General features: G+C 46.9%; 1 protein-coding gene across 4 annotated transcripts in view; it reads right to left on the bottom strand.

Moving 5' to 3' along the window:
* Positions 1-14159, bottom strand: part of OPA1 (OPA1 mitochondrial dynamin like GTPase) — an 83566-nt gene that overhangs the window by 23162 nt on the left and 46245 nt on the right. For all 4 annotated transcript variants that reach the window (XM_061637637.1, XM_061637639.1, XM_061637638.1 and 1 more), the window contains 6 exons: positions 13030-13195; positions 11850-12002; positions 7859-7967; positions 7502-7581; positions 6540-6680; positions 1298-1414 (listed from right to left, as the gene is read on the bottom strand). In XM_061637637.1, the coding sequence (XP_061493621.1) occupies positions 1298-1414; positions 6540-6680; positions 7502-7581; positions 7859-7967; positions 11850-12002; positions 13030-13195 (766 nt within the window). The remainder of the gene's footprint in view (positions 1-1297; positions 1415-6539; positions 6681-7501; positions 7582-7858; positions 7968-11849; positions 12003-13029; positions 13196-14159) is intronic.

The following is a 14159-nucleotide window of genomic DNA, read 5'->3' as shown; positions in this document are numbered from 1 at the left end:
GAAAACCAGGACCTTAAGTTGCCCAGAAGTAGACAGCATAATGCAGTCAATGATGGCTGGATATGCTCATACCTTTCCTAGATTATTATCAGAAGACTGTGCACCTGCTAAAGCATCATAAAACAATAATCAATCATAGAAACAACCATCAACTGCTTATGAGTAATGTTGCCTGTCAGACTGGATTGTAAATGCATCGTTTTATGGTTTTTTATAATTTTATGCTGTACAGATACTTTTTCTTTAATATACCAAAATATAAACATGTTTAAATAAGACCAAGGACAAATCCTAAGAAAAATGAAGGACAGGCATTAATTATTAAAGGATGATCTAGCAGAAAGCACTGCAGGGAGTTTCATGACCCAGGTGCCAACACCAAGGTGCCCCTAACCCTCATGCTCAGCCACCCACACAGCTACACTTCTGCCAGTGAAGACACCATGGCTGCGCTTTAAACTCTGGGTCCTTCTGATTTTCAGAAGGAAAGGGAATGTTTGTTTGTAACTAGCCCAAATGAGTGTCTTGTTTATAACCAGGGATATTAAAGTGGAACGCAGTATATTGTTTAACATCGTAAAATGACATCAACTACAAAATACCCAGGTTCATCCATCCCCCAGGGCCAGCTACTTGAGTAGTAATTTCTTTTTCCAACTTATTGGTGGAGAAACTAAGGCTGTAAATCACTACCCTATTAAAAGCACCCAGAGAGCCCAAGGCAGTAGCAGTTCAGGCATTACTGCAGAATCCAAGATTTTGTCACTGCAGCTCTGAAAAGGATGAACAACAAAACAAGGGCAGAATAAATGCCAAGTGACTGCAAGGACTGAGGTTCATTTGCACTTCCAAAAGTAACTGCTTTACCATTTTTTTAGCTGGGGTGCCAAATATTAAAAATCAGCCGCTGAAACGGCATCTTTTTCTTGGAATCACTATTTGGCCCACTTGGCAAGGCTCTGCCTCAGCTGCCTCTTTGCACTTCTAACACTGCAGAGCACAGCGAACATGCACAAGAGGCATGTGTGTGAGGTGAGGGCGAGACCAGCACACAGAGCTGAAGCCAACGTACTGTTGTGAGGGGTTGCTCATAGGAACGAGACAGGGGGAGCCCCTTAAGAGCGAGAGAGGCAGGGATGCGATGCTCAGCTCAAGACTGCCTTCTGGTGGACCATCCTGGAAATATTCTGGAGCAGTCAAACCAGCTGAGCGAGAACACTTGTTTTTTTTCCTGGCTAGACATCGGGGAGAACTGTTGCTCCCTAAGCACTCGTAACCCCCGAGTTCCTCCACTTACCTCAGAGTCCACAAAATGCCTCTGGTAGTAATAAAAACCTCTCCGGCAGAGATTGCAATGGCCCAGAGCTTTCTTCAAGAAATGCTGCCTGTAAACCTGGTGCCAGGTGTCTTTTATCTGGGGGCAAGCAGGGAGAAACATCTGGTTATCATTGGCCCAAACCCGGATGGCCCCAGAGCACACACTGATGGGCTGATGCTGCGTGCTGTTCAAAAGAAAGCTCAGCCTTTGCAAGTAGCTGGGAGGCTGGCAGGAAAGGAACCGCTGTTTGTTCACACAGACACCATCTTCCAATACGGACGTTGGAAAAGGCACCAACAACCTCGAGCAACTGGCTTCTTGGGGGGGAAAAAAGCTACTGAAAATCTGCCCAGCAGGAGCCTATTCCACTGCCTGAACTGTCACTACAGTTTCGAAGTTATAGTTTATTATTTCAGGCACTTACATACTAACATGAGTGCCATACAGAAATTAAAAAGAGAGGATCTGCCCAAAGGCATACCATCTGGGGAAGACTGGGCATGCCAGGAAGGAGTGGGAAAGTTCCCTACTAGCAGTTTGCAGTCTGCCTTTCAGGAGTGTACATTCAAGGGAATTTATTCTTAACAGTATGCTAAAATATACCTCCTCTCTGGGACATGACTCGGCAAGTAATGTAATATTGAACTGGAACTTGGCCTCTGTTGGCAGTCTTGGCTGCATAACCGTCACTCCTTCATCTCAAGACACACATAAAAGATGCATTTCGACTAGGCAAGTCCTACACAGCACGGGCCAATTGTCCCTCAGAGCAGCTGCTGCCTTACGAACTTGCATGTGCAGAAAGCATGGCTCCCAAACGTTTCCCCCCACACAGACTACTTGAAAACTGCTCAGGGTCTTGGTGGACCAGTTCATGACTTTCCTGCCTGTTGTAGCAACTGTCATGCTGTGCTGGATGCTGTGTGTGATTTTTAATTGCATTCGTTTTCCCCCTTTGATTTCTTATATATTGCTGCTTCTCGTATCGCAACTTGCATTCCAGACAGTTCAAACTGCGATACAATTTGAATGCAAAACGAAAGAAATGAAAGAAGTAAAGCTTAAAAATGCAATAATGGATGTTTATGCGGACATGCCACGGACCAGCTGAATGAAGCTCACAGGCCACAGTTTGGGACCCCCTGGCATAAAGATCAGAATGTGAAGGCCTCTTCTACTGGCCACGGAGGGTCTGACTGGAGCTGGCTGCTCTCTGCAGGCCCTCCAGCTCCCTCCCCAGGAGAGAGTTCATGCTTCCTTTGCCAACCCCAAACACATCAAAAACAAGATCTCCAGACGGCCAGAGAAGCAAGCCAAAACACCTCTCTCCAGGGGCCTGTGGAAAACCAAGCCCTGGTTCCCAAACACAGCCTTCAGGAAGAGAGGGACACAGGAAGCGGCCTTGCACTGAGTCGGACCACTGGTCCATTATGGCTCAGGACTGTTTACACCGACTGCCAGATGGTCAGACAGTTCTTCCTGGGGATGCTGAGGACTATCACCTTCTGCCTGCAAAGCAGCTGCTCTGCTACTGAGCAACATCCCTTTCCAATCTTGAACATGAGGGGATGCCATCCACTGAGTCACCGCCCACAAAAGATGTTATGGGGGATAATTCAACATTCTGCTCTGACGTGTCTGGATCCCTCACTTCTTTACTGAATATATCATAGAATCATAGAATAGTAGTCCTGGAAGGGGCCTATAAGGCCATCCAGTCCAACCCCCTGCTCAATGCAGGAATCCAAATCAAAGCATTCCCGACAGATGGCTGTCCAGCTGCCTCTTGAAGGCCTCCAGTGTCAGAGAGCAGGGGGAACAGTGAGGAGTGTGGTCTGGTCTGGGGCAAGTTGCGAGGCCAGGCAGAGAGGCCTGGAGGGCCACATTTGGTCCCCAGGACTCTCTGTTCCCCACCCCTGAGCTACATGGAGGAGTGCATTTTGCAGGGTCGGAAAAGTGTTCCAGATCATTAGGTGCCAGCACGAAGTCTCCAGGCAGGCTCCTAGGCAGCCCCATGCCGGGGTTATAGAATCATAGAATAGTACAGTTGGAAGGGGCCTCTAAGGCCATGGAGTCCAACCCCCTGCTCAATGCAGGAATCCAGATCAAAGCATTCCCGACAGATGGCAGTCCAGCTGCCTCTTGAATGCCTCCATTGTCAGAGAGCCCACTACCTCTCTAGGTAATTGGCTCCATTGTCGTATGACTCTAACACTTAGGAAGTTTTTCCTGATGTCCAGTCGAAATCTGGCTTCCTGCAACTTGAGCCCATTATTCCGTGTCCTGCAGCAAAAAAGCAAGGAATACACTCCTGCCCATGAACCAACACGTGATCCATGCAAAGTAAGTGTGTTCTTCCAAATAACCTCTGAAGCAGTATCCACTGGCATTTAATATGGCTGTGCACAGAATCCCCCCCATCTGCCCCGTAGCTCCAATTTGGGGGTGGTGGTATCAGGCCGACCAGCCCTGGGTCGACTTGGACACCACCCACCCTGGCTTGGAGCCACTGCTAAATAAGTTTTGGGGCAGGGCTCATGTTTAATTAGGGTAAAAGGTTCTAGTTTTGGTGTACAAAGCCCTGTACAGCTCGGGACCAGGATATCTGAAAGACCGTCTTACCCCTTCTATACCCAGTCGATCACTGTGCTCTGCAGGTGAGGGCCTCCTGCAGATGCCATCTTATCAGGAGGTCCGTTCTGCACAACATAGGAAATGGACTTTTAGTGTGGCAGCACCTACCCTGTGGAATTCCCTCCCCTTAAATATTAGACAGGCGCCATCTCTGTTATCTTTTTGGTGCCTACTGAAGACCTTCCTCTTTCAACAAGCCTTTTAAGTTGAGATTTTATCCCAGTCTGCATCTGTGCTGGAACTGCTTTTTAATATGTTTTTAAACATTTTTTTTTTAAAAAAAAATATTTTAACCTTTTTTTAAAAGATGTCTTGAAAGCTTTTTGAAAATGTTTTTAAAGATGTTTTGTTTTAATGTATTTTAAAGTTTGTTTTTATGATGTTTTATAGTGTTTTTGGTGCTTTTGTTTGCCACCCTGGGCTCCTGCTGGGAGGAAGGGCGGGATATAAATCTAATAATAAATAAATGATAATAAATAAGATGGCTGTCCGCTCAGCCAGCCTTCCCAGGACACAAGGAGAAGGAATCAGCCTGGAATGTGGAAAGCGGGAAATGGGGGGCAATGCACCGTGTGTGCGTATGCAAGCATGTGTGTGGGCTCACCAAGAAGCTTCCGCACCCTTCGGGAGCTATGCATGATCTAATGAGTGCACCTGGGAGCTTGGTGCAGGTGTTGTGGCTCTCTTTGTCTGCTGGTGAGTGCGTGGGAATGCTGTGGCTACCTGTGGCAGAGGCTTTCCCAGGATCCAATTGGCTCCTGGCCACAAACAGCGAGATCTGGGGTGGGAGGCAGGGAATCTTCAATGCGATGGATCCAATGCAGTGTCTGCATGTGTGCTTTAAATATATAGACACAGAAATATAAAATGTGGAAAGAACAAGATCCGAAGGTGGGGCTATCAACTCCTCCCCCAGTGTTCTCAGGATGGCCTCAACAGACACACAAATACCCAGGACTTCCTGGCTCGATGCAGTAATCCTGGGATGCTGTTTTGCAAGCCCCTTCCAAAGTGGCACCCACACCCCTGCAGGACTGGTGCCTCTGGCTCATCAGGCAGGAAGGAGGGCCATAGATGCCTCTTCTTCCTGCCCAATGCCTGCCCCCCAACAGCCCCCGGTCTCTCTGAGTCATCAAATCCGAACTGTAGCGATCCGTGGCTGTCAGAACCCAACGTCTGAATGGGCCCGATTTGGCTTGTCCCTTGGGTGAATCCGGTGCACAGCCCTAGCGTTTAACTTCTTTTGTCCAAACATTGCCATTATCTAATGGTATAGAATCATAGAGTTGGAAGGGGCCTTGTAGGCCATCGAGTCCAACCCCCTGCTCACAGCAGGAAATCCACAGCTAGAGCATCTCCAGCAGATAGCTGTCCAGCCTCTGCTTGAAGACATCCAGTGAAGGGGATCCCACCACCTCCCTAGGCAGTCGGTTCCATTGCCGAACCACCCTTACTGTCAAGAAGTTCCTTCTAATGTCCAATCTGAATCTACGCTCCTGCAACTTAAAACCATTAGACCTAGTCCTACCCTCTGGGGCAGCAGAGAACAAATCTATACCCTCCTCTATGTGACAGCCCTTCAGGTACTTAAAGAGTGCAATCATGTCACCCCTCAGCCTTCTCTGCACCAGACTGAATATGCCAAGTTCCTTCAACCTTTCCTCATAAGACTTGTTCTCCATACCGGCTATCAACCTCGTTGCCCTCTTCTGAACCCGCTCCAACTTGTCTATATCTTTCTTAAAATGAGGCGCCCAGAACTGAACGCAGTATTCCAGATGAGGCCTGACTAATGCAGAATATAGTGGGACTATTACTTCCCTCGACCTGGAAACTATAGCTCTGTTTATGCAGCCCAAAACCGCGTTTGCCTTTTTTGCCGCAGCATCACACTGCTGTGATGTATCTTCACAACAAGCCAGGGAATGAAGTTAGGCAAAGAGACTGACTTTCAGCGAACGGCTGTAGCTCAATGGCAAAGCATCTGCTTGGCATGCAGAAAACCCAGGTCCACTCCCTGGCAGAACTTCCAGGCAGGGCTGGGAGACACTCCTGTTGGAAGCACTGGAGGTTTGCTGCCAATCAGTGTAGACAACACCAAGCTAGATGGACCAATCAGTCTGATTCATGGTAAGGCAGCCTCCCATGTTCCTTGTGGCTACTTACTCACTGAACTGTGGGACGAAATGGGAATTCTTGGGAAGTGAAATGGAATCCAAAACCAACATGCAATGCTTTGCACCTCCCTAAAAGTGCCGGCCAAGAAAATGCAAAGCCAGCGGATGACTCTCTGTGTCACTCTCACATGCGTGCACAACTCCCTTGCAGGGAAAGGGAGAACTGGCACTTTTCCTGAGTCTCTGCCCCATCAAACACAACTCCACAAATTCTGACCTCCCCAAGAATGTCCAGGAGCGTCACTACCTGAAAACCAACATCTGGCAGACAGCAAACATTTACAAGTGGTCACAAGAACAAGCACTGGTGGTTGGTTCACAGCCAATCTGGATAATGGTTTCCTTATTTGAAGCCCAACTTTTTCCTGGAATTCAAAGTGTTCACAGAGCTTCTGCTGGGGGCACCTTACCAAGCACGGGTCCACTGCCACCCCTCGAGCCTCCAGGTTCTTTCGGACAGTTGTGACCTCGTCATTTGCAAGGTAGGCTGGGTGCTCTTCATTGCATCTGATCATCTTCTCAAGTTCATTTTTTGTTTCATTGCGGATGGTCTTAAAATGAGAGAGATGCAATTGCTTATTTGGTTTTCAAAATATCACTCTAAGTGGGGTGGAAGGAATTAAAAACTGTGAATACACATTGCATGTTCAAGTCCCCCCAAAACAGGACACATAAGGCCTAAGAAAAGACACACAAAGCCCTAACAAGACTGAGCATGTTTTCAGGTTCCCTCCTCCAGTTCCTGACCCCCCCCTCCTCCACCCCAATAAACCCAGCTCAAGCCAAAAGGCCCAAACGGCTTCTGGAAAGGCTCACGCTTAGTGAGTTTCCAGGGTAGTTTCACAACAGGGGCCTGCCACCAGGAGTCCCTCCTTATAGATGGCATACAAATATTGTAAGTAAATAAATAGAATTAGACTTGAGACTGTTAAATCCAGGGGCTACTTCTCAGAGCCACTTCACACACACACACAGAGCCCAATCTCTGTAGGGACGATGCTTGAAGGGCAAGAGGACACTGCATATTTGGGGAAATAAGACACAAACAGCCACTGGCTGCCCTTGTGAGATTGCAACAAGACACAAGGCAACAGGCAGTCCCAGAGAGGTGTGACCTGTGTCACTCAGGATCTCCAGGAAAAGCAGCACGATCTGTGCACCAAAATGAGGAGCCTCTGCAGACCCAGGAATGACAGAGCAAGGTGCTCCTTCCTATATTTTAATCTGATGTGAAGCTCAGGCTTTTCCATTCTAGCTACTGCAGACCACGAAAAAACACAGATGGCAAAATGGCAGCAGACTGGACAGGTGGAAGTTGGCATCTCAACACAAGCCGGGCTGAGCTGTTCCTCCCACGAAGCAAGAAATGTACCTGTTCTTTGGTGCGTCCCACCCAGTAGAGCCACCTTTTTTTCCAATCCGGGCCCACCATGTCTTCAATAACTGATTCAGCTAAACAAGCAAAAAAAAAAAGAACATTCAGTTACAACAACGCAACACTGTGCTGTGATTGGCTCTTTTCCCTGGAGAGCAACAGCTGATTTCAACAGAAGCATTCTGGACTGTCTCCCAACGCAGGGGCACCAGCAGGAGGGAAGGCCAGTAAGGATGAGGCCGCAGTGACCAGACCACGAGATCACCAAAAGGCAGAGGAGGGTTTCACGGTTGGTGCAAAGTCTAAGAGGCAGGCGGCAGACCCATATTTCACCAAAGGGAGAGGGGTACTTACTGTCTTTCAGGCGACTCTGAAGCGTTTCCTCCATGAACTGAATTGCCGCATCCCACTGCTGCTTGTCTGAGATGGAGCGATCTTCCAGGGCATTGTGCTGGATCACTCTCTGTCAAGGCACAGAGCAGCCATTAGAGCTCTAGCTCCTCCCATTCTTCTAGTCTGTCATCAAGCTGGTGATGTTTTTTAAGTACTCTAGCTTCAGGGAAACATTCTACATGTGCAGCAAATGTACCAGATGAGGAACAATGTTCTGAATTAAGAATTGCTGAGGATCCTGAATGCACACACGGCGTTTGGGCACAAAGTCACTGTAAGAGCCAATGTTCTTTAGGTCAGCTAAACATGACTTTACTGTAAGTAGCAGCGGAGGAAGGAAAAGTAAATCCTGTGATCTGCTCTGAGCTTTCCAGGAAGGACAAGCTTAGAAAGCTAGGACAGACAGTGAAATCATGTAAGCTTTCTTCTGACCACATGAGGGCAAAAAGGGTGTATGGCAGTGGAGGGAGCAGGGCTGGCATGCATGAGGATGTGGGGGGCAGGGCTGGCTCACGTGCCCCAGACCCTGTTAGACACTTTGGCCCTTCACACAGTGAGACAGAACGCCAGAAGGAAAACATTCTAACGCTGGCAAACAATACAGTGTTTCAAATAGCCATTTGGGTTTAATTAATTAAGCCGACATATACAGATTTCAAACCATGATCCAAACCCCACCACTAGACACACCAGCAGAAGAAATGCACTGGCAAGTACACAGATATTTTAAAGCCAGGGAAACAAAATAAAAACAAGAGGGGGGGGGAAAGGATGATTCTTCATTTTATGCGTTCTAGACAGCCATCCCCCCCCAGGATGCACACCTTAACGTGGTGAGGGGGCTTGAGAGTGTCAAAGAAGCCGAGAGCATTGCCGTCAGGAGTCTAGACCAAGAGGCTACACTCCAAGCAGGGGCACCAAGGCGGAATGGTCAAAGCTGAGACACCAGACTAAGATGCATCCAAACTCAGAGGAAGGCAATGGTAAACCACCTCTGAATACCTCTTACCACGAAAACCCTATGAACAGAATATCCAAAATGCAACACGAGATAGTGCTGGAAGATGAGACCCCTCGGTCAGAAGGCACTCACTGAGCTACTGGGGAAGAACAAAGGACAAGTACGAGTAGCGCTGTGACTAATGACGCAGCTGGGTCAAAGCCGAAAGGAAGCCCAGAGGCTGATGCACACAGATGCGAAAGGAGAGTCCGGAGTTGTACGATGCACACAATAGGAACATGGAATGTGAGAAGCATGTACCAGGGAAAGTTACTAATTGTCAAACAAGAAATGGAATGCATCAACGTTACAATACTTGGTGTGAGTGAATTAAAATGGATGGGAATGGGACATTTTCAATCAGGCAACTACAAAGTATTTTATGCAGGAAATAAGAAATTAAGAAGAAAAGGGGTTGCTTTAACAGTGAAAAGTGATGTAGGAAAAGCAATTAGGAGCTATAACGCAAGGTCTGAGCGAGTGATATCAATGAGATTAAATGGGAAACCTATTAATATAACCATCATCCAAGTCTACGCTCCAACATCAAACACAGAAGAAGAGGAATTGGAGAGATTTTACGCAGAAGTACATAATCATGGGGAACTGAAATGCAAAAGTAGGGAACAAAGAAGAATTAGAAATTGTGGGGAAATGGGGCCTAGGAGACAGAAACGAAGCAGGAGAAAGGCTTATTGAATTCTGTGAAGCCAATAATTTGTTTTTTGCAAACACATTTTTTGAGTAACCGAAAAGACGACTGTACATGTGGACATCACCAAATGGTCAATATAGGAATCAAATTGATTCAGAAGAGGGCAACCAGAATGATCAAGGGGATGGAGCGACTCCCTTACGAGGAAAGGTTGCAGCATTTGGGGCTTTTTAGTTTAGAGAAAAGGCGGGTCAGAGGAGACATGATAGAAGTGTATAAAATTAGGCATGGCATTGAGAAAGTGGATAGAGAAAAGTTCTTCTCCCTCTCTCATAATACTAGAACTCGGGGACATTCAAAGAAGCTGAATGTTGGAAGATTCAGGACAGACAAAAGGAAGTACTTCTTTACTCAGCACATAGTTAAACTATGGAATTTGCTCCCACAAGATGCAGTCATGGCCACCAGCTTGGATGGCTTTAAAAGAAGATTAGACAAATTCATGGAGGACAGGGCTATCAATGGCTACTAGCTGTGATGGCTGTGCTGTGCCACCCTAGTCAGAGGCAGCATGCTTCTGAAAACCAGTTGCCGGAAGCCTCAGGAGGGGAGAGTGTTCTTGCGCTCGGGTCCTGCTTGCGGGCTTCCCCCAGGCACCTGGTTGGCCACTGTGAGAACAGGATGCTGGACTAGATGGGCCACTGGCCTGATCCAGCAGGCTCTTCTTATGTTCTTATGATTATATAATTGGTAATAGAAGATGGAGGTTCCATACTTTCTGTGAAAACAAGACCAGGAGCAGACTGCGGTACAGATCATGAACTGATCATATCAAAAATCAGACTAAAAATAAAGAAGAAGAACAAAGCAATCATAATGCATAATGCCAAAACACATTTTAAATAACATCCCAGAAGAATATAAAGATCAAATGAGGAACAGATTTGAGGCTTTAAATTTAGTTGACAGAGAACCAGAAGAACTATGGAGTGAAGTCAGAGACATTATCAGGGAAGAATGCAAAAAGACAATACCTCTAGTTAAAAAGAGAGAAAGACGTCAATGGATGACTGAAGAAACTGGTATATAATTGGTAAAATTGGTAGCAGAACAAGTGCACATACTATTGGCAAAAACCAGTAATGATTTGAAACAAGCACAAAAGCAGGACTACAGCTGAACGTCATAAAGACTAAAGTAATGACAACAGAAGATTTATGTAACTTTAAAGCTGACAATAAGGACATTGAACTTGTCAAGGATTATCAATACCTTGGCACAGTCATTAACCAAAATGGAGACAACAGTCAAGAAATCAGAAGAAGACTAGGACTGGGGAGGGCAGCTATGAGAGAACTAGAAAAGGTCCTCAAATGCAAAGATGTATCACTGAACACTAAAGTCAGGATCATTCAGACCATGGTGTTCCTGATCTCTATGTATGGATGTGAAAGTTGGACTGTGAAAAAAGCGGATAAGAGAAAAATCAACTCATTTGAAATGTGGTGCTATACCATGGACTGCGAAAAAGACAAATAATTGAGTGTTAGAACAAATTAAACCAGAACTGTCACTAGAAGCTAAAATGATGAAACTGAGGTTATCATACTTTGGACACATCATGAGAAGACAGAATTCACTAGAAAAGGCAATAATGCTGGGGAAAACGGAAGGGAGTAGAAAAAAAGGAAGGCCAAACAAGAGACGGATTGATTCCATAAAGCCACAGACCTGAACTTACAAGATCTGAACAGGGTGGTTCATGACAGATGCTCTTGGAGGTCGCTGATTCAGAGGGTCGCCATAAGTCATAGTGGACTTGAAGGCACATAACAACAACAAAGTTGTTCTTATTTATTTATGTATTTATTTCACAGTGAGGCGCCTAGAGAAGAATGTAAAAGAAGTGCTGGAAGATTTTGCTGAGGACTGTGCGAAGAAGATGAAGCTGTTAACGGGGAAAAGAGTTCAGCTTGCTGAGGTGGCTGTAAGTTGTAATCGACTTGAAGGCACATAACAACAACAACAAAACTCACACTTAATGTACATGGCTTCCCCCAAAGAATCCTGGGAAGTGTATTTTACCACCACAGAGCTACAATTCCCAGCAACCTTAACAAACTACAGTTCCCAGGATTCTTTATGGGGAGCCATTTGTTTTCAACAGGGTGGTTCATGACAGATCCTATTGGAGGTCGCTGATTCATAGGGCTGCCATAAGTTGTAATCGACTTGAAGGCACATAACAACAGACAGCCATGGAAACATTTCACGAAAAAGTTAAGGCAAAGCCTCACCAGGCTGTCTTCTGCTTTCTCATTCCACTTGTGTCGTTTGATGCTCTCATCTTTAACTGCTTGCTTCAGTTTGTCAAAGATGTCGTCGTGCTCTTTGCCCTTCTCTTCCGTCATGAAGCGAGCAAATTCCTCCTGGAGGGTCTCCCAGGCGACCTGCAGATTTGGCAACAGAGTCATGCCTTCAAAAGCAGTCAACTGGTGGAAGCACCAGACTGTGCTACAAGAAGCACAGAGGCTTCTTATAGCACAACCTGGTGTCTGCAGCAGAGACACACAAAGCACAGTGGACGTAACTTAGCACGTCAAAACCATCTCATAAAGAACAGAGGAACAGCGCATCTCTGTTTATCAGCTAACACGTCTCATACAACGAAAAGGTACAGCCTGTCTCCCAAAAAGGGAGGCAGAGCGCATGCTTGTTGTCTGTGGCCTGACCACTGTCAAGGACTATTCCTGGGCATTCTAGGTATCCAAGGTGGAAGATGTCCCTAACTGCATGTTAACAAACAGAGCTGCTTCCATTAGGAAAGTAAATGGTTGATGTGGGGAAGGTCTGTGGGGTGCGGAGGAGACATCATGCAGCATGTGTGACAAGGGGCTACTTTTAGGACTGGGCTAGGAGGGAAGAGACGGAGCTGCTAGGCATGGAGAGAGGCTAAGTGGGAAGAGATGCCACAGGCAAGCTGAGTGAAGGAAGGAAGGAAGTTAGGGAGGGAGGGAGGGGATGGTGTCAAGGAGAGACCGTCAGCCACACAGGGCTGAGAGACAGAAGGACTCCATGTAATTGGCTTGGAGGCCCACACAGTTTCTGCCAGAGACCAAAAGGGAGGCAGAGCGCATGAATTTCATAACTGATTTGAATTGACCTGCTGTAGAATTCTGCGAAGATGCATGCACCCCTGAATCTGCTCCAAGCACATGCCTAACCGTCACACACTTGCCATTGCAGGTAGTCCTCTGTGTAACCCTTACATGAGTCTATGAGAGCATGCCACAAATGTGTGTGTGTGTGGGGGGGGGAGAGCATGCATGTATGTTAGAGAGGAGGGGGCACACCCCCAAACAGCAGGCTCAAGTGCCGCTTGTTCTGTGCTGTTGCATCTGCCACTTTTGCAGTGATAAAGACACATTTCGCCAAGAAGGCCCTCTGCTTGCACGTCTCAGCCACAAGAAGTCTCACCTCCACAGCTTTGCTGGGCAGCTGCTTATCAGTCCACTGTTTCAACTTGATGTCCACTGTGGTGTTAAAAGTCCCCGAATTTGTGGTTTGTGCTGCTGGAAGGTAGATGTTTTCTATCACATGCGTCGAGACCCTCTCCCACAAGGACTTCTGAAGGATCTCCTCCCTAAGGAGGAGGAGGAGGAGCAAGAGGTCACTTCGCATCCCCACAGGCGGGCTACGGACACAGCTGCAAAAAAAGGCTTGCTCCACAGGGAAGACTCCCTCCTCCCCAACCCCCAGGACTCAACCTTCAAGGCTGCGCCTCCCCACACCAGGAAGCAGCGGAGGAGGCAGTGACATTTCAGAAGCATCGTTTTGGTTGGGTTAATTTGGTTCTAAGATAGGTGGTCGAGGTTTCAGCGCAGAGAATCTTATTGAACATGCACGGGACAGATGCCAATAAACAAACAGTGCATGAGGCAGATCGATGAAATGTTTACTGCTGAGAAGCAGCTTCAGCGCAGCCTGTTGCCAGGCAAGGAGTGATAGTGACATCCAGCTCTTGGAAGGCTTGCAGGCCCCTGTACTTCTCCCAACATCATGCTTGCTTGGATCATCCAGAAGGATCACTGGAAACCCTTTACACTCCTTCAGTGCTTCTTAGCAAGCCGACTAACACAAGCCTTTGCTTTATTGCTACGGAGAGTCTCTTCCTTCTCCCCTGAACTGTGGTAAACTCAAAATTGCCAAGCAAGCCCAGCTGGGTTCAAACTTGCTCCACTCTACTCTTTCAAAGTAGTACAGGCTGCCAGGTTTTTAAGTCTTATAAGAATTATCTATGGCAGCCTTTCCCAACTAGTGGGCCTCCAGATGTTGTTGGACCACAATTCCCATCTTTCCTGACCATTGGCAATGCTGGCTGAGGCTGATGGGAGTTGTGGTCCAACAACATCTGGAGGCCCACTAGTTGGGAAAGGCTGATCTATGGGAACTTAAAAGGAACTGAAGCATTTAAACAAAAACAAACCCCAGAAGCACACATTGCTATTATCTTTGGCCAAATGATAGTTTACATCAGGCTCTGACACAAAACAAATTAATCTGTTAAACACCTGCATGCATTTCAATCCATCCTTCGAAACCTCCTG

The sequence above is a fragment of the Rhineura floridana genome, chromosome 7 (assembly GCF_030035675.1).
Source record: "Rhineura floridana isolate rRhiFlo1 chromosome 7, rRhiFlo1.hap2, whole genome shotgun sequence".
In the NCBI taxonomy this organism is placed as follows: domain Eukaryota; kingdom Metazoa; phylum Chordata; class Lepidosauria; order Squamata; family Rhineuridae; genus Rhineura; species Rhineura floridana.
This window is presented reverse-complemented; position numbering and strand designations above follow the sequence as displayed.